The sequence below is a fragment of the Erythrolamprus reginae genome, chromosome 3 (genome assembly GCF_031021105.1).
Source record: "Erythrolamprus reginae isolate rEryReg1 chromosome 3, rEryReg1.hap1, whole genome shotgun sequence".
Lineage (NCBI taxonomy): Eukaryota > Metazoa > Chordata > Lepidosauria > Squamata > Dipsadidae > Erythrolamprus > Erythrolamprus reginae.
Genome location: NC_091952.1, coordinates 211,028,171 through 211,048,047, shown reverse-complemented (window position 1 = coordinate 211,048,047; position 19,877 = coordinate 211,028,171). Strand labels below are relative to the sequence as shown.

Genomic DNA, 19,877 nt, shown 5'->3' with positions numbered 1-19,877 from the left:
AAGGCCCTCCCCCGCAGGCCCGCCAGTTGACACTGTTTAACTCATGTGACACAGAGAAGACCAACTCTGTGGCCCTTATTGGTTACTGGGATCTATCTGGTAGAAAGCAGTTCTGAAGATAGTCTGGCCCTAAGCCATGTAGGGCTTTAAAGGAAATAACTAACACCTTGAATTGCACCTGGAGACTAATCAGGAGCCAGAACAGTCCACAATTGGCTCAATTTCAGATAAGCAGCACTTAGTGTGGAGCAGGAATGTCAGCATGGCAAATCTGTCAGAAGGGATCCCCCTAGCTTCTTTGATTATAATATGATTGAGAAGAAATGTAGTCTTGCAACAGTCGGTTGATGTAACTTTCAATAAAGTAGAATAAATTTATCTTCACTTGCACTTCTTATTTGAACTGTCTTACATCATAAGCTCTTTCCTACTGGCTGTGATAAATACAACAAATGTGTTCTATGGTGCTTACCAAAATGTTTCTTAACTGCGTGGCAGTTAAGATGTACCAAATGTACCATGAGATGTACCAGCCTAAAGCCAGATAGATTACTGTGTATTTGGAGTATAAGCCACACCTTTTTCCTCCCTAAAAGAGGCTTAAAATTTGGGTGCGTTTTATACTCTCAATGTAGCTCCCCCCCACCCCAGCCCTAATGAGGTGCTGTCTTCCCAATTCTTACCTTGCAGGCTTTTTCATTGTCACTCTCTCTGAAGACTGTTTTTCCAGCCCTAAGTCTTTGCAGGCTTTTTTCATTGCTCTACTTACTCCGATTAAGTTTCTTTCCAGACCTAATGATATTCCCAGCTCTTACCGGCTAGCAGGTTCTTTCATTGTTACTCTCTCTGAATAAGGTTTTATTTAAAAGTCCTAACCAGGAGATAAAATAATGTGCAGAAGCTGAACAGACTAAGGATGCTACCCAGATGAATACCTGGTATTCCCCCCCCCCCATTTTCCTCCCCCAAAACTAAGGGGCATCTTATACTCTGGTGTGTCTTATACTCAAAACAATATGGTATGTTTTTAACTCTGAAGGATCTAGACATAAATGGTAACAAAACTGAGCCAAAAATTGTAATGAACCAAAGATGCAGAATTGACAAAAGAAAGTTACTGTTGTACATCTAGGAATGCCCATGGTCTTTTGGTCATATTCCATGAATGTGTACATATAGCTTAGAGAGAGAAACATACAGATGTGTCACTGGTCTATTTACTGCATGAAGATAGTAACCATTTATTATTCTGAAGAAAAAAACCCAGTTTATTAGAATATTGTATAACATGGTTCATTGCATAATCTAAGAAAGCAAATTATAAATTTAAACTATTTTAAACATTGCACTTAGGATATACATATGGATATGAAAGTTAGAGGAAAGTTAATTAAATAATATTTTATTATTATAATAAAATATAAAAAGATTGTGCATCTTTCTTTTTTTTTTTTAATTAAATCGCTCCAATAAAGCTCTTAATATATTTCCAGGTAGTTTCTGGTGTTTGTCTCGGAGATTTTCAATTGCAATCTTTGTCTGTTAAATATAGAAGACAGCATAAAATCAATATCATTTTTAAAAATACATTTCAGAAAGGTTTTCACAAGACCTTCCTGTAACTTAACTTCATTGGTCTTTGCCTTATTCCACCATAAGAATTAGTATGGCCTCCTTTAAAATTTTGTCTGTTATTTCTTCAGTCCTTTATCAAGGATTAAACATAGTTAATAGAATTTAAGATGCCAGTTTATACTGATCATCCTCATTATTTTCATTATTCTCAAATCTATTACAAATTGTTTGGCACATTCTTAAAAGACAGAATCTGGGAAATAAGAACTGAATAAAAGTAGTAGCTTCTATAACGTGAACTTGTATTTGTCTTCTTTTGCAGCCATGAGAGATGCTTTAGGCTGTAGTTCATCACAATCACAAGAGATTTTCCTCTCCTACAGCATTCGACATATATTTCTAAGTATACTCATGTCTAACCAGAACCGTGGATCTAAATTCAGAATGATGGACTAAATGAGACTTTCTGGTTTAAACTGATATTATTTTTTATAGATAGAAGATTGTTGTTGTTGTTGTTATTGTTATTGCTGTTGCTGTTGCTGTTGCTTTTGTTGTTGTTGTTGTTGCTGTTGCTCTTGTTGCTGCTGCTGTTGAAAAGGACCTCGCAGGTCATCTAGTCAAACTCCCTGCTGAAGCCAGAATCCTACACCACCCCAGTCAGATGGCAGTCCAATCTCTTCTTGAATATGTCGAGTGTTGGGGCGTTCACAACCTCCACTGACAGGCTGTTCCATTGGTTAATAGTCCTCACAATCAGAAAGTTCTTCCCGATTTCCAGGTTGAATCTCTCCTTGGTCAGCTTCCATCCGTTGCTTCTGGTCTGGCCCAAGGGTGCCCTGGAAAATAGTGTGACTCCCTCCTCTCTGTGGCAACCCCTGAACTACCTGTATACTGCTATCATGTTCCTCTGGCCCTCCTTTTAGCTAGACTATCCATGCCCAGTTCCAGCAACCACTCTTTGTATGTCTTGGTTTATCATTTTGCTTGCTCTCTTCTGTACCCTTTCCAGAGTTTCTATGTCCCTTTTGTATTGAGTTAACCAGAATTGAGTACAGTACTTCAAGTGTGGTCTGACTAGGGCATTGTAGACTTCCCTAGTTTTGGAGTGCATCCCTCTGTTGATGCAACTTAAGATTCTGTTGCCTTTTTTAGCCACCGCTGCGCATTGCATATTTAGTTGGTTATCCACCAAGACTCTGAGATCCGATAGAACAGAGCTTCTTGCTCCACAATATATGTTAACTGATAGTACAGAGTAAAAGTATGTGTCTCGAAAGCTGCAAAAAACACTTCATTTTTGTGACACAGTGGATCTAGGTCAATGATGGCTAACCTTTTCTGGGCTGAGTCCCGAAAGTGTGCAAGTGGGCATACATGTGCCCAAACTATCAAAATGCAATGTGTACACAGCTCTCATGCATGTGCCCCACATCCATACATGTGCGTTCCCCCAGCACATGCCTGGTGCATGTGCGGCAGAGTTGAAGTGGAGCAACGTCTCAGAGAGGGCGCTGCATGCTACCTCTGCCACACATCCCATAGGTTCACCATCACTGACCTAGGTTGGGTTTTTTGTAATCATTTTTTATTCTGTCGAATTACGTCTGATTCTCAGAAACTTGAAACACTCCCCACAATTTTCTTGACAAGGCTTTTCAGAGGTAATTTGCCATTATGTCCTTCCTAGGGCTGAGAGAAAATGAATACCCAAAGTCACCCAGCTAGCCTAAGAGTACAACACAGTCTCCGTGTTTCTAGCCTGATGCCTTCTGTCTCAGTTTGCTCTTATACCCTTCCTTTTACTATCCTCTTTCCCTCCTTTTTCTTCTCCTCTGCCTCTTCCCTTGCCACTACAGTAGCTATGGAGATAAATAATATCCCCCTCTCCAGAATGTCCTACGTGTTGAAGATTGTGATCCACATAAACGTTTGCTGTAACATATTATTAAAGTCTCTTGAAGTGTCTCTGTTAAATTTCTGCCATGATTATGTTGAATGCCTAAGCTCATTAACAGACTGATTCAGTTCATGGGAGGTAATACTTGACATGAGGTATTAGCATGATATACTGCTATATAAAGTCTTAGAACAGGGATATCAAATTCTTGGATCACTAGCTAGATGCATCCTATACTGTGCCATATCCACGCCTGGTTGAGCAAACAGGGTAAAGTCTTAATAAGTCACATGATGCCACCACGATGATGTGAATTTGACACACCTGCTTAAGTAAGACAACACATAGAATACTTCATCCAGTTTTGGTTACCATTCTATGAAAAAATGTTGAGACTCTACAAAGAGTGTAAAGAAGAGCAACAAAGATGATTATGGGACTGGAAAACAGGACTGAAGAACACATGAACAGCTGCAGGAACTGTGCATAACTAGTCTAGTGAAGAGAAGGACTGGGGTGACATAATAGCAGTATTTGAGGGGTTGTCACAGAGAGGAGGGGTTCAACCTATTTTCAAAAGCACCTGAAGGCCAGACAAGGAATAATGGATAGAAAATGATGAAGGAGAGATTCAACCTAGAAATAAGGAAAAAATGTTATGACAGTGAGAACAATCAACCAATGTAACAGAAGTTGTGGGTGCTTCATCACTGGAGCTTTAAAGTAGAGATTAGACAGCTCTCTGTCATAAATGCTTTAGCAGGGGGTTGGACTAGGTGACCTACAGGGTCCCTTCCAATTCTCTTATTATATTTATTTATTTATTTATTGGATTTGTATGCCGCCCCTCTCCGGAGACTTGGGGCGGCTAACAGCGACAATAAAACAGTGTACAATAGTAATTTGGTATTAGAAATGATTAAAAATCCATTAATATAAAAACCAAACATACATACATACATACATACCATGCATAGAATTGTAAAGGCCTAGGGGGAAAGAGGATCTCAATTCCCCCATGTCTGGCAGCAGAGGTGGGTTTTAAGTTGTTTACAAAAGGCAAGGAGGGTGGGGGCAGTTCTAATCTCTGGGGGGAGTTGGTTCCAGAGGGCCGGGGCCACCACAGAGAAGGCTCTTCCCCTGGGTCCCGCCAGGCGACATTGCTTAGTTGACGAGACCCGGAGAAGATCCACTCTGTGGAACCTAACTGGTCGCTGGGATTCGTGCAGCAGAAGGCGGTCCCTGAGGTAATCTGCCTTAAACATATTAATACAAATGTGTTTCAGTTACCCAGAGTCCTATACAATTGTTTGTAAAATGCACATCAGATAAGCATTTTTGCCTGAAATGAAATCTTGCAATATCCTGTTCAACAGGTGCTTCCCAAGTCATGAAGAAATCCTCAGAGTGTTTCTAAAGGAAGGAATCACCTAATCGCCACCGGTGCTAGCCTACACGCTACATGGCCGCCACCAAAACGACGCTTCCGACTGTTGAGGCTGGGGCCCACCACTGCTTATGCAGGATGCCTGAATTTCCTTTCCACATCTTTCAGTTCATGTCATCATTTTACTGCTGCTTCTTTTTTCGGAGGAGGGAGAGGAGATACTTATCTTCTCTAATCAACTCAAACTTTGTTTATTTTTCAACAAATGCAGCTATCCAAATTTATTTATTTATTTTAGTTATTTAATTGGATTTGTATGCCGCCCCTCTTTGAGGACTTGGGGCGGCTCACAGCATGTACAGAAAAACAAGAAATAATAATAGCAATCCAATTAATACATTAAAAAACCCAGTCTTTAAAATTCTAATCAAAAAACCATCAATATTATTCATTCAACAATCAAACTAAAGCATTCATTGATCAGGGGGGAAGATCTGAGGAACCCCAGGCCTGGCGGCAAAGATGAGTTTTTAAACTTTTCCGGAAGGCGAGGAGGGTGGGGGCAGTGCGAATCTCCAGAGGGAGCTGATTCCAGAGGGCCGGGGCCCCCACAGAGAAGGTTCTTCCCCTAGGTCCTGCCAGCTGACATTGTTTGGTCGACGGGACCCTAAGAAGACCAACTCTGTGGGACCTCACTGGTCGCTGGGATTCATGCGGCAGAAGGCAGTTTCGGAGGTAGTCTGGTCCTATGCCATGTAGGGCTTTATAGGGCTTTATACTTGAATTTAGTGGATTTTATGCTGAATAAGTGTAAATATATTTAGAAGAGATATGCCAGATGGTGGAGCAAATAGCAAAAGAAGGATTATCATTTAGGGATTTGATGTCACATATTTGCAATAAAGAGTAGGAACTGGCAGAGTGATGGCCAAATTCTGTGGATTCTTCTAATATGATGTTTGGAGGGATGGTCATGAGGAAAGAGAGATATGGAGAGATGTAGATAAGCTGGAGATATTGATGAAAATTATTGATGAAAATTAATAATGGTAATGGTAATATTTGTGTGGTATTATTCAAATTCTTAATTTCAATTAGTTTTTTTTTCTAATTTCATAATAATCAATAAAAACTTCATTGAAAGAGGGAATTTGGCCACACATTGCTTGAAATACATAAAATAACTATCACCTCTGACTGTATCTCAAACTGAAATATTATGCAGAAAAAATATTATGCAGAAAAATATATTTAAGGGTCTACTTTTGGCGAAAAGTTTGCTTACTTTTTCAGCTAGCTCCTTAGCAGTTAGATTTGGGTCATACGGGATGGCTTCCCCAATGTAAGTGCGGAGTTTGACAGGAAACCCACCATATATTGGGAGAACAAGAAATCGAAAGTGTTTATGCAGCCATTTTGATAGCCCTGTAGAGGAAATAAAACAAAACGGAAGATAAAATAATTAATTCATAAGGATGTAGAGCTCTCAATTTTTTAAAGGAATGTTATGTTACACTGGAGAAATGAACTAAGTTGTAGAATGTGACCTTCAGACTGGAATATTTATCTATGATACTGAAAGGGGTGGAAATCACAACAAAATAATATTTAAATTAAATGCAGCAAAAAAACACATTTTCTTTGCTGTTGTGGCCAAGAGCCACTCAAATGATGGATGAATGGCTGTGATGCCAAGGAGGCAAATACTGTGGAAAATTGTGGCTGCTTGGATTTTCTGTAATCATCTCCTTTTTTTACCTTCCCCATCATTAATGACTTTTTCAGAGAAATCAGCCTCTGTATGAAATTTCCTAAGAAGAATTGAGCCTTGCCATTTGTGCCTTGTGTAAGAACTCTGGATTGATTTGATTATTCATTTGCTGGATGATTCAATTGTTTGATTCATCTGGGTTTTTTCCCCTTTTTGCTGTTCACAATATTTTCAGGAGCGTTCTTCAACACCAAAAGTCCAAAAGTATCAATGCTCTTTCTATCCTGTTTCTTCAAAATCCAGAAGCTAGAAACTGACCAATCTTTTTGCAAGGTATTGCCAGTATCTAGGTAATTAATATGTAAGATGTCCATCTACTTGTTAAAAATAGAAAAAGCATTTACTGTTTTGTAGTCCTCTGGTGCTACTTTGTCCTCCGTGATTTCACAGGAAGGTACTCCAATATGTCATCCTCAAGCTCTTTGAATTACTTCTGCTTAGATCCATTGGACATAAAATAGAAAGAGGGCTCTGCCCACTTCCTGTCACATGTTATTCTCTGAGAAGTAGGCCCACCTATCCTTTCCTGGTTTAGAACTGTCTTCAAGCAGATCTGAGGCAGAAATGTGAATTGGGGACTTGGGGGATGGATGGAAGGGAATGAATATTTCTCTTCTAATCAATCTACTAGCTATCTGAAAATGTGAAAAATGAAAATGGAAAAATGCAGTTTTGTTGCTAATATGGAAGAAAATTAATTTATGTTTAGACCACAAAGTGATTTCGTCTGTATGGACAACTGATGTCAGCACCTTTACCTGATTAAAGTTTTGAGCTACTTCATCTTTCAACTTTCACAGGCAAGAGAGAGACAGAGAGATTGAGAGGGAGAGAGAGGAAGAGACATACAGTGTTCCCTCAATTTTCGCGGGGGATGTGTTCTGAGACCGCCCGCGTAAGTCAAATTTCCGCGAAGTAGAGATGCAGAAGTAAACACACTATTTTTGGCTATGAACAGTATCACAAGCCTTCCCTTAACACTTTAAACCCCTAAATTGCAATTTCCCATTCCCTTAGCAACCATTTAGATTATTACTCACCCTGTTTATTTATTAAAGTTTATTAAAAAAATATTTATTAAAGGCAAACAAAAGTTTGCCAATGACATATGACGTCATCGGGCGGGAAAAACCGTGATATAGGCAAAAAACCCAAGAAGTATTTTTTAATTAATATTTTTGAAAAACCGTGGTATAGATTTTCCGCAAAGTTTGAACCCGTGAAAATCGAGGGAACACTGTATATACAAAGAAAGTGAGAAAAGCAAATATAATGATTGAGGGTTAGTTAATTAATATTATATAGGAAGGAATATGTAAATGAAACTCACACGAATTTCCAAATGTCCTGTATGCTTCACGGATATTTTCCGTAAACATAGGGATGATTGGCTAAAAAGAAAAATATGGGAGAAAGAAACAAGAATAAAAACTGATGCGAGAAAGACATTTTGGTTTAGATTTTGACTTTTCAAGAAAAATCAGTGTTAAGGCAAATTGGATTTGCTTTTCTAGAATAAATGCCAATGATATATATTAACGGAATAGATATTATTACATATTGAAACATGTACAACTTGTTGACAAGGTTTCTGTCAATGAATGCTATATTATAAAAGGTTTGTCTTAAAAAAAGCCTACTCCATTGTGTTTGTATGTTCTGATTAGCTCCACAACAGAAATTGTATTTCCCATACTTTTTGGAATATAAGACGCACTTCCATCCCTAAAAGTGGGTGAATATTGTGGTGCATTTCATACACTGAATGTTGGTGAATCCCCAACACCCTTCAGCCATTTTCACCCTCAACACAGCACATTTTTGGTCTCCACATGCCCCATTTCAGACCTGTTCCAGGCTGCGGAGATCGCCACAGCACATCGCCACCAATTGTTGCTTCCATGTGTTATATTTTTGGCCAGTTCTATGCAGCAAAGATCAATGGCAATAGGGATCACTGCTGCCTGGAACCAGTGAAAATTGCGATGTGTGGAGGCCCAAAACGTGATACACAGAGGCTGAAAATGTGATGTGCACAGCAGCGATATGTTGTGGCAGTCCTCACAGGTCTAAAATGAGGTACGCAGAGGCTGAAAATGGCTGAGGGGGAGCGGGGTGGGGGTACTTCACCAACATTTGGTGTATAAGATATATTGCAATATTTACCCACTTTTGGGGGGGAAGTGCATCTTATACTCCAAAAAGTACGGTAAATACAATTTGTATTTGTGTAGCTCATCAGAACATACAAACCACAATAAATGGTTCTTTTTAAGACAAATATAGTCATGCATGGTGAAAGCAAGGTGCTCTGGCAATACCTAGAGCCTGGAACAACTGTTTGGCAATATTTCACAAGGCTGATCCAACCGCCATATTAGAACAGGCTGCAATAATGTGTTGAAGCTGACCAGGCTGTTTGTGTTTGCATCAAGGACTCTAGCCAGATGAATACCAATGGGCACTAGTAGGCAGAGGCAGAATTTTGTTTCTTGTTTTCTTCCCCCAAAAAGTTAGGTACATCTTATTTATTTATTTATTTGTTTGTTTATTTGTTTGTTTGTTTGTTTGTTTATTTACTTACTTACTTACTTACTTACTTACTTACTTACTTACTTACTTACTTACTTACTTACCACTTATTTATTTATTGGACTTCTATGTTGCCCCTCTCAGAGGACTCGGAGCAGCTCACAACATATAATAAACAATATAATAATAATAATAATAATAATAATAATAATAATAATAATAATTTATTGGATTTGTATGCCGCCCCTCTCCGTAGACTCCGTAGATATACAATATCTTGAATCCAATTAATTAAATAAAAGTGTAAAAACCGCAAAAAGACTTTTAAAAAAGTCATTCCATTCACTCAGCATTCTCTCAACACATTCATTGGCCAGGGGGCAAGAATCTAGTGGCCCCAAGCCTGGTGGCATAGATGAGTTTTAAGACTCTTACAGAAGGTGAGGAGGGTGGAGGCAGTATGAATCTTCGGGGGGCGGAGCTGATTCCAGAGGGCTGGGCCCCCCACAGAGAAGGCTCTCCCCTTAGGTCCCACCAAATGACATTGTCTGGTTGACGGGACCTGGAGAAGGCTGACTCTGTGGGACCTAATTGGTCGCTGGGATTCATGCGGCAGAAGGTAGTCTCGCAGGTATTCTGGCCTGATACCATGTGTTGTGGTTAGCTCTGGCCCAGCTCCTGCCCCAAGGATTGTGGATGTAGGGGAGACATCCACATGCTGCAGGCCTGTTTTGCCCCCGGTGGAATCTGAAGATGAAGGCTCCTCTGACCAAGAAGACATGAGTGACAGGGAGGAGGAGAGTGTGGCAGACAGCTCAGAAGGAGATCAATTATCTAGCTCCTCTTGGATTCAGAACAAGAGTTAATGATACAGCCACGCATGCGGAGAGCGATGCATAGGCAACAACAACTGAGAGATTATTATCAAAGAAAATGAGGCCACCTGTGGTTGGGTGGGGCTGTGGTAAGTAGTGAGGCTGCTATAAAGAGCAGCCTGTGGGTTTGGCCATTGTGGAGGATTATCTGATCGTTGTGTTTTGTGACTGCTTTACTGACTTTGACCTTTTGTGTGCTGATTTTGAAACTAAACCAGAGCAAAGTATGTTTCACTTCCTGAAAGAAGAAGGGCTGTGAATTGCCTCACAGCTGCAAGCTAAGTATCACAGAACTGATAAGGGACTTGTACAAATTACCAGTTTGTTTGGAGATGAGGGCTCTTTGCTATACCAAAAGAGGGCTTAGGTTAAGTGAATTTTCATTATAAAGAACATTGTTTTGAATTTTCAAATGTGTGTGTGTCTGAAATTTGTACCTGTGAATTTTTGGGAGGAGTTTACCAGAGAGCCCGACAGAACAATGTAAAATTGAAATTTTTGTGTGGTATTATTCAAATTCTTAGTTTTAATGGTCCCCCCCCCCCACACACAATTTCATGTTAATCAATAACAATTTCATTGAAAGAGGGAATTTGGACACACATTGCTTGAAATACATAAAATAACTATCACCTCTGATTGTATCTTAAAAACTAAAATATTTTGTAGAAAAATCCCCAATATATTTAATGCCATGTAGGGCTTTATAGGTCATAACCAACACTTTGAATAGAGTCCAGAAACCAATTGGCAGCCAATGCAGTCTGCGGAGTGTTGGAGAGATATGTATGTGTCTAGGCAAGCCCATGACTGTTCGTGTGGCTACATTTTGCACAATTTTCAATTTCCGGATGCTCTTCAAAGGTAGCTCCATGTATAAGGAATTATAGTCTGGAGCGTTTTATACTCTGAAAAATATGATATACAGTAATACCTCATGATACGAACTTAATTGGTGCAAGGAGGAGGTTCGTAAGACGAAACATTGTTTCCCATAGGAAACAATGTAAAGTCAATTAATCCGTGCAACCAAAAAAACCCCCGCAAAAAAATGGCTTTCGGCGACTGCTGGGAAGCCGTGCGGCTGTTTTAAAAGGTGACAGCCGGCCTGGGGGGCTTCCCAGCACCCCCCCGAACCCGGGTTTGGGGTTCGGGGGGGTGCTAGGAAGCCCCCCAGGCCGGCTGAGACCTTTTAAAACAGCCGCGCCGCTTCCCAGCTGCCTCCTGAAGCCGAACGCCAAAGCCGAACTTCCGCGTTCGGCTTCGGGAGACAGCTGGGAAGCGGCGCGGCTGTTTTAAAAGGTGACAGCCGGGCTGGGGGGCTTCCCAGCAACCTCCCGAACCGAACCCGGGGTTCAGAAAAATTTTGCCTCTTCTTATGAACTTTATCGAGTTACGAACCGGCGTTCGGGAGGCTTCTGGGAAGCCCCGCCGTCCGGCTGTCACCTTTTAAAACAGCCGCACGGCTTCCCAGCAGTCTCCAAACGCCGGTTCGTAACTCGAAAAAAGTTCGTAAGAAGAGGGAAAATTTTTCTGAACCCCGGGTTCGTATCACGAGTTGTTCGTAAGACGAGGGGTTCGTATCTTGAGGTACCACTGTATTTTTAGATATATAAGCTGCTAAATCAAAAGTGCATATAGGTAGTCCATGACTTACAACCATAACAGAACTTAAAATTACAGTTATGAGTTATTATGGTTACAAATCAGGCACCCATGTCACCAGAAATAATTGTTTGGCTTTTTCCATGCAGTCTATGGAGATTGTCAATCATCCAGTTCATCATTGTCCCAAAGGACTGAAGAAGCTTGTTGGATGAGAAGCAAAATGTCTTCAGGGAAAAGCCAAAAATGTCCAGTTGCCTCTTAAAAAAACACCTTTGTGATTTTTATGGCAGTCATTAAACAAATGCTATGGTTGTTAAGCAAATGCTGCAGTCATTACGGGATTACTGGTTTTTGCTCAAAACTAGCAAAAAATGTCAGAAAACAGCAAAAAAAACCAAAACCTTGGCAAATGGGAGTGATGTGACTATGGAATGTTGTGCTGAGTTCTAAAGGTGATTTACCCACCCAGGTCATCACATGAACTCAGACAAGTGTGACCATTTACATTACCAGATATGCTTTATGGGCTAGAAAGCACCCATTCCATGGCTGTCACATCTTTGAACAGTGAAAAAATGATAAGTTTTTAAACAAGACCTATTTGTAGCATTGAAACAGTGTAAAGCAATCAAAGCTCCATAAACAAATACAGAGAGAAAAAACACCAATCAAACATTTTTCAAGTGCTGGGCTTTATGAAGAGGGGCGGCATACAAATTTAACAAATGAACAAATGAACAAATGAACAAATGAACAAATGAACAAATGAACAAATGAACAAATGAACAAATGAACAAATGAACAAATAAACAAACAAACAAACAAACAAACAAATTAAACTGGATTATCTTTGAAAAGCGAGTTTGTTACACCTTTTCTAAAAGTTGTTAAGATTGGGCCAAATAAACCTTCAAGAGGATGGTATTCCAAATAGCAACACAGGGAGCTCTGGAATCCCACACGGTGGCACCAGTGATGGGTGACCAAAATTTTTACTACCACACTGTGGGCGTGGCTTATGCATTTTGTTTCAACATCTTTCAGTTCAAATTGGGTGTTCTGGGGTGGAGCGGCATTTTCACTGCCCCACTGTGTCATGTCCCCCGGTCTGGGCAATAGCGCACTCCTTGTACACGCACGCACAACTCTTCTAAAATTATACACATTCAACCTCATTTAATGTGATAGGAAAAACATACCCATAACCCAGAAAGGGGGAAAAAAATTGCTACTAGTACTGTATACCTGACCGTACCCATAAGAGCCCACCACTGGGTGGCAATGGGTGATCATTTATTTGCTCTGATAGGATAAGTAGAGATAATTTTTATTTCTTTATTTTTATTTTGTTCAATACACAATGAGGGTTTTAGTGAGTATATATCTATATACACATAATAAAATACATGAAGGTTATAGAGGAGATACTCATAGTAAAATATATCTAAGAAATAATGGAAAAGAAGATAAGTAATAGAACATATCAATTAAAGAATAGAAGAAGAAATATAGGAATAGAAGAAAGGTATAGGAGATATAGGAGAGCAATAGGACAGGGGATGGAAGGCACTCTAGTGAACTTGTACTCGCCCCTTACTGACCTCTTAGGAATCTGGATAGGTCAACTGTAGATAATCTAAGGATAAAGTGTTGGGGGTTTGGGGATGACACTATAGAGTCCGGTAATGAGTTCCACGCTTCGACAACTCAGTTACTGAAGTCATATTTTTTACAGTCAAGTTTGGAGCGGTTAATATTAAGTTTCAATCTGTTGTGTGCTCTTGTGTTGTTGTGGTTGAAGCTGAAGTAGTCACCGACAGGCAGGACATTGCAGCATATGATCTTGTAGACAATACTTAGATCTTGTTTAAGGCGTCTTAGTTCTAAACTTTCTAGGCCCAGGATTGAAAGTCTAGTCTCATAGGGTATTCTGTTTCGAGTGGAGGAGTGAAGGACTCTTCTGGTGAAGTATTGCAGAAAGGCAGTAAAAAACAGGGATCTAAACCATCCAGAGCAAGGGTGTCAAACTTGTGGCTCACAGCCCGGAAGTAACATACACAGACCACACTCATCCCAGCTTTGCTGGGGAAAAGTCAACTGGGGAAAAAAAGCAAAATATCACGTGGTGGCAATGTGACACAGCGACTTTGAAACCCGTGGTCTATGGCTTTACAGGGGACAAGCATCAGCATAGTTTGCAATCAGAAGCCAATGTGCAACTCCTAGAACTGAGAAAAATATGACAAGGTGCTTGTTGAGCCACATTCTAGACCATCTTTCGCTTCCAAGTTGTTATTAGAAGCAGCCCCTTGATGAACTCTTGGAGAATTCTCCACATATTAGTACATTGCATTTATAAATCAGCTTTTCGTACATAGCCACTTACCACTTTGTTTTTTAAAGCCACTTGAGCAAATCCCGTACGGGTACTCCACTCCAGATTGTAGTTTTCATCACTAAAATTTTGCTCTCTCAATCCACCAGGTGCTATTCCTAATAAGTAGCCTCTCTTCAAAACATCATCACAGAGTGTTTTTTTGCCTTCGATGCCACCTATTACATCAAGGCATAGTTTTATACCTGTAAAAATTTGGAAGAAATAAACCATTGTATGTGAATATAACTTATACCAAATATATTATTCAAATGCCATCATTCCAGCGATATTGTCTTATTACATTTTCATAGTGACAATCATTAAGTGTTGTACCTCATGATTCTTGACAAATGTATATTTTCTTTTATGTACACTGAGATCATATGTGTACATAAAAGCACAAAACAAAATCCTTGTGTGTCCAATCACAGTTGGCCAATGAAGAATTCTACCTATCTTCAATCTATAACAGGACAACCCTCAATTGTATCTTACCACTCTGAAATAGAATTAGATAAAGGATGAAATACAGAATGACTGGAACAATTTAATATGAATGTTGGAGTTGTTTTCAATGGAATTAATTGTTAATGCTTCCTTTTCCCAATTTTACTCGGGGATTTAGGAGCAAGAAACAAGAAGGTTATGCCTTACATGTTCTGTTCAATGGAAACCAAACTAAACAAAAGTTAGAGGGATATAGAAATATTTGTAACACATTTTTTATTGACGTAGAAGTTGACTTATAACAAGTTGACTTATAACAAGACCTGGACAAATCCCAGTAGTTTTGTTGGCAAGATGTCAGAAGTGGTTTGTCATCACCTCTTTCCTAGGGCTCAGATAAAGTGACTGGCTTAAGATCATGCTTGTCATTTTGTGCCAACGATGGGACTAGAACTCATAATCAGACAGTTTCTTGCCTAGTAACGTAAGCACTACACCAGACTGCTCTACTGACATAGGGTTAGCTACAGCTACGGAAAGGGGCGGCATACAAATCTAATAAATAATAATAATAATAATAATAATAATAATAATAATAATAATAATAATAATAATAATAATAATAATAATAATAATAATAATAATACAGGTCAAACAAAGTCAAATTATTTTTGGAGGGCAGCAGGAGATTTTCTTTGTGGCTTATCCTCTATTTCTGTCACTCCCTTTATGGTCTGGTGAATTAATTCAGTTTTTATAATGTATGCATTTTCATTCCCAATTATAGTGGTACCTTGTTATTCAACTGTTTTGAAACTCATCAAATTTGGTGCACAACAGATTTTTATTTGAAAATTTTGTTTGTTGGTATTTAACAATTTCCAAGCTGGAAATTGTTTGTTTATTTTTTTATTGGATTTATAGGCTGCCCTTCTCCTCGTGGACCTGGGGCAGCTATAGATACTCTTATCTATAGTAACTGTTTCTTGCTGCAAACTACTCACGGTTACAATAGCAATGAAGAAGTAATTTTGCAACCAGTCCTTACAGATGTGTAAAGAAAAGGAAAACTGAAGTAAGATCATAAATATAGTCATTTAGCTACCACTTTGTTGATAATCAAGTTGCTGGTGGTAATTGTGGTAACTAAAAGAAGATCACCTATAATTTTAAATATAAAGTCAAAATACCTTACCTGGTACTAAATAAAAGAGACAATGAATCACAGAGAAGATTTTTCTTCCAGTCTCTTTATAGACTTTACCTACTAATAAGGCATAGTCAAAAACTACTGCTCCATGGTAATAAACAATTAATCCTGGTCCTTCTGGTAGATTCTCCATACCGATGACCTCATAATCTGGAAAAAAGGAACTTTGGTAGAGGATTCATGGAGATATAGGGTACAAAAACATGTAGGATATTTTGTGACCAGCAATTTCAGGCAGCATAACCAAAATATTTCCAAGAATACTGGGAATCATGTTCTAAACATATCTGGCAGATTTTAAAAAATGCTATTGGAGCTGTGAATGGTTGCTGCACGAGGCAATGGCTAGAAATTATAGTAAATTACTCTATTTTTTCTTCAAAAAAATCACTTTTCTGTGTGATGTCAGTGTCTGACAATCATAGGCAATTCAGGCAAGTAGAGTGGGGTGGGGAGAGCCACCTGGAAACCATTCCTCATCAAAGTCCTATAGGGTTCTATTTTTCTTCTCTACTCTTTAACATAAAACGAATTATGAAGGTCATTTGTCAGTTTCAATTTTTCTTCAATAGAAAGAAAAATCTCTCAGCCCTGTCCAAAATGGCCACAAGCTCCAAACTGACCTTCTCTCATTATAAAAAGTGTTCTATTGTTCTGCAGCTTTATTCAATTTTGCAAGAAGGCAATAAGTAAGATGGGCTGAGTGCTATGACTTGTCTGTACAGCACTTTCCCAATAACTCAGATTCAATAATCTCCTGATTAGTCCCAAGCAAAGCCCTGACTGTGAAGTTGTCTTTGATTTTGATGAAGTGGATAGATTTCTTTCTGATATGTTGTTCGGCATATGAGCATTTAATTTGAGCACTTCTTGCTCTTTTGTAAAACATTGGTGTGTATAGGAACTTATTCTCTGAGGTGCCTCAGCATAGGAAGGGATGGTACATGGAATCTTGAAGTATATTTGGATATACTCAGGGATGGGGAAACGCAATGGGATAACAAAAATGGAGCTCCACCCCAGAGCACCCAATTTGCACAGAAAGATGTTTAAAGAAAATGCAGAATGCCCTGCATAAGCCACGCCCACAGTGTGGTAGTAAAAAAATTGGTAGCCCTTCACTGAATGTACTCCATCCTCAGCCCAATCATTCTTGGAAAACTATCTCCCAGCATTGGGCTTACCTTTAAAAAGAAAATATTGAAAATGTGATTGTAGGCCAGGTATATAGACTCTAGATGAAACAGTTTCTTATAGTACTTACTCTTAACTAGTCATGGTCAACATTTAATCTTTGCTCTTGTGGATAACCATTGTCTAGGGGTGGAAGGAGATAGTACACCCCTACTAGTCCTTTGATAACTATTGTTATCCTTCTGGGCTGGTTGGAGATAGAAGGCATTGTTTTGAGAAGATTGCACTTCTACCTTCCTTCATGGGCAATTCAGCTCAGTAAGGGTGAAAGGAGCCCATGGCAGACATTCATCATCAAGTCCCACAGGGTTCAATTCTTCTCTATTATTTAACATTAAAATAATTCTGGAGGTCATCTGTCAATTTTGAACCATGTATCGTTAACATTGTTATGAAACCCAACTGTACTCAAACTGTGAAGAAGACTCTATTAATACATGTAGTCCTCAATTTATAATCATAATTGAGCCTGAAATTATGGTCATAAGTCATTGTGTTCATTAAGACGTTACCATGTGATCAAATCTGATTTTATGACATTTTTGTGACAGTTTAAACAAATTCATTTTATCCAATGAGCATTTTTTTTTGCCAGAAACTAAAAGTAAACATCAGCAAAACAAAAACAAAAGAACATTCCAAATGCCATCATGTGACCATGGGAAGTGTGTGTGTGTGTGTGTGTGTGTGTGTGTGTGTGAGAGAGAGAGAGAGAGAGAGAGAGAGAGAGAGAGAGAGAGAGAGAGAGAGAGAGAGAGAGAGAGAGAGAGAGAGAGAGAGAAAGAGACTATTGGAATTCTGGAACTGGTTTGCAAGTAACTTTTAGAACCTCTTTGTAACTTTGAATTATTGCAAAGTGTCCAGTTGTTAAACTGGAAGATTACATGTATATTGACTCAATATCAGGTAAGATCTGGATGATACAAAATTGGGTGACATTGAATCCCAGCAAGTCAGAGTTACTGTTTTTAGGTTAAACTTTCATGGATAGACACAGTCAAGGGCTAACAAAATTTTTACTACCACACTATGGGTGTGGCTTCTGCAGGACGTCTTGCGTTTTCTTTCAACATCTTTCAGTGCAAATTGGGTGCTCTGGGGTGGAGCTCCATTTTTGCTACCCCCCCTGTCCAGCAGTAGCCCACCCTTGGATAGACATATTCTATATCTGAACATATTCTATATAGACTTTAGAATTTATATTTGAATTTGACATAGTGTTTGCGTTAACCACAGTATTGCCTTAATACATTGTTCACCAGTTATAAATACTTTTCTTTCTTATTGGAACAAGGAGAAAAAGATTAAATCCCAGCAAAATGGGAGTTATTGTTTAAAATTTATTTAGGTTCTCTGACTGTTCTGACTTTTAATTTATTTTATATTACCGCTTATAACTACCGGTATATTTATATGGCACCATTTTGATGCAAATACCAAATAGATAATACAAGTTTCACACAGCACATTGTTTCAAGAAATATTGGATAACCTGTGGGCCACATACAAGTGAAGACTCTGACTGGAATAATTGTCTACCCTCTTGATTATCTTGGGACTATTTAAGTAGCTACTTACCATGCCATATCTTTCCGTATAAAGTCACCACTTTTGCTACTCTTTGATGTAATTTGGTCCATAACTCACTGTAAATGTCTTCATTTATGTTATACTTTTTCTTCCATATATAAAAATAAAATGCGCATGCATAGCAAAATAAAAGCAAGACTAAAGATAAATAATGCATAATCAGTATTAGTACTAATAATAGCAATAGAAGCTGAAGTACAGAGTTCATGAAGTCCGCCAAGTAACCAAAATCAATCCAATCTTTTAACATGTGAAGTAACCATGGCATAGGTTCATACTCAGATGTATTCAACATAGTAACTTTCCTTTCATTCATGTCAAACAAAGGAGGGGGGGAAGAGAAAGGGAAATGATGTTATTTATCAGTTTGTGTTACAACAAAGACAAATGAATCATTATTCTTTTCAAATTAAATCCATAATTTTTGAACCATTTTATTAATTTTTATAGGTTCTGTTTAACCATCCACTTTCATAAAACCACGCAAAAACTTTCAAATGGTTCCTAGAGTATACAGTATAAGGCTTCATATGCACTGCTGTTTTCTTATAAACCTAGTTCTGCTAAAAAATAGAAATAAAAAATAAAAATGGGAAAGAATGCTGGAAAATAACATTTATTTTGAAAATCTTTTTTGTGCATCCAATTTGAACTATATTCAGAATTTTTTGAAATACCTATTATAAAATTGATAATAAATGGCTTTTCCTTATTATACATAATCTATTTGACTTCATCTGAAGTCATTGAGCTATGATCAATAGTGATGGGCGAACCAAACCTGCACAATTCGGGTCCATACCAAATTTTGCGGTGTTCGGTATGCCGAACACGAACCTGAAATTTTTTCAAACTTCGGGAAAAGTTCGGGGTCGTGTTCAGCGTTCGGAGCTTTCACGTCACTGGAAGGTTGCTAAGGATGCCAAGGTGATCACTTCCTGGATTCCATGGAATTCAGGAAGTGATCACCTTGGTGTCCTTAGCAATCTGCTGGTGACGTCAAAGCTCCGCCCCTGGAATCTCTTCGTGGGAGGGATTCCCCATTCGGGTTCGGGTTCGGGTTCAGGTTCGGTTCGGGTTTGGCTGAATTTTGCGTAAAGTTCATCCGAACTTGCCGAACCCGAACACCGTTGGGTTCGCCCATCACTAATGATCAATAAAAATTGTTTAGAAATTGCACTTACGTGCCTAACATTATTCTTTTTAATTTATTCTAACTACAGTCTGATCAGACTTTTAGTGATTTATAGCAAAATAAAATATATCAAAAAGTAATTAACAAATAAACAAAATTCTAACAAATAGATCCATAAGAAAAACTTTGTTTTCAGCTTGTTTAGGAAGACATATGCAGTAAGATCTGAGCTCATCTGCTTTGCTTCCACTCAATAAAATGCCTTTGAGCATCAGC

General features: G+C 38.7%; 1 protein-coding gene across 1 annotated transcript; it reads right to left on the bottom strand.

Annotated features, from left to right (window-relative positions):
- Positions 1 to 1,452: 1,452 nt before the first annotated feature.
- On the bottom strand, positions 1,453 to 18,782 carry LOC139164980 (DGAT1/2-independent enzyme synthesizing storage lipids-like). Its single transcript, XM_070747767.1, has 6 exons — positions 18,455 to 18,782; positions 15,668 to 15,832; positions 14,035 to 14,228; positions 7,964 to 8,024; positions 6,148 to 6,287; positions 1,453 to 1,539 (listed from the first exon to the last, which is right to left on the bottom strand). Exons 1-6 carry the CDS (start codon positions 18,780 to 18,782, stop codon positions 1,453 to 1,455), a joined length of 975 nt encoding a protein of 324 aa, XP_070603868.1.
- Positions 18,783 to 19,877: the final 1,095 nt, after the last annotated feature.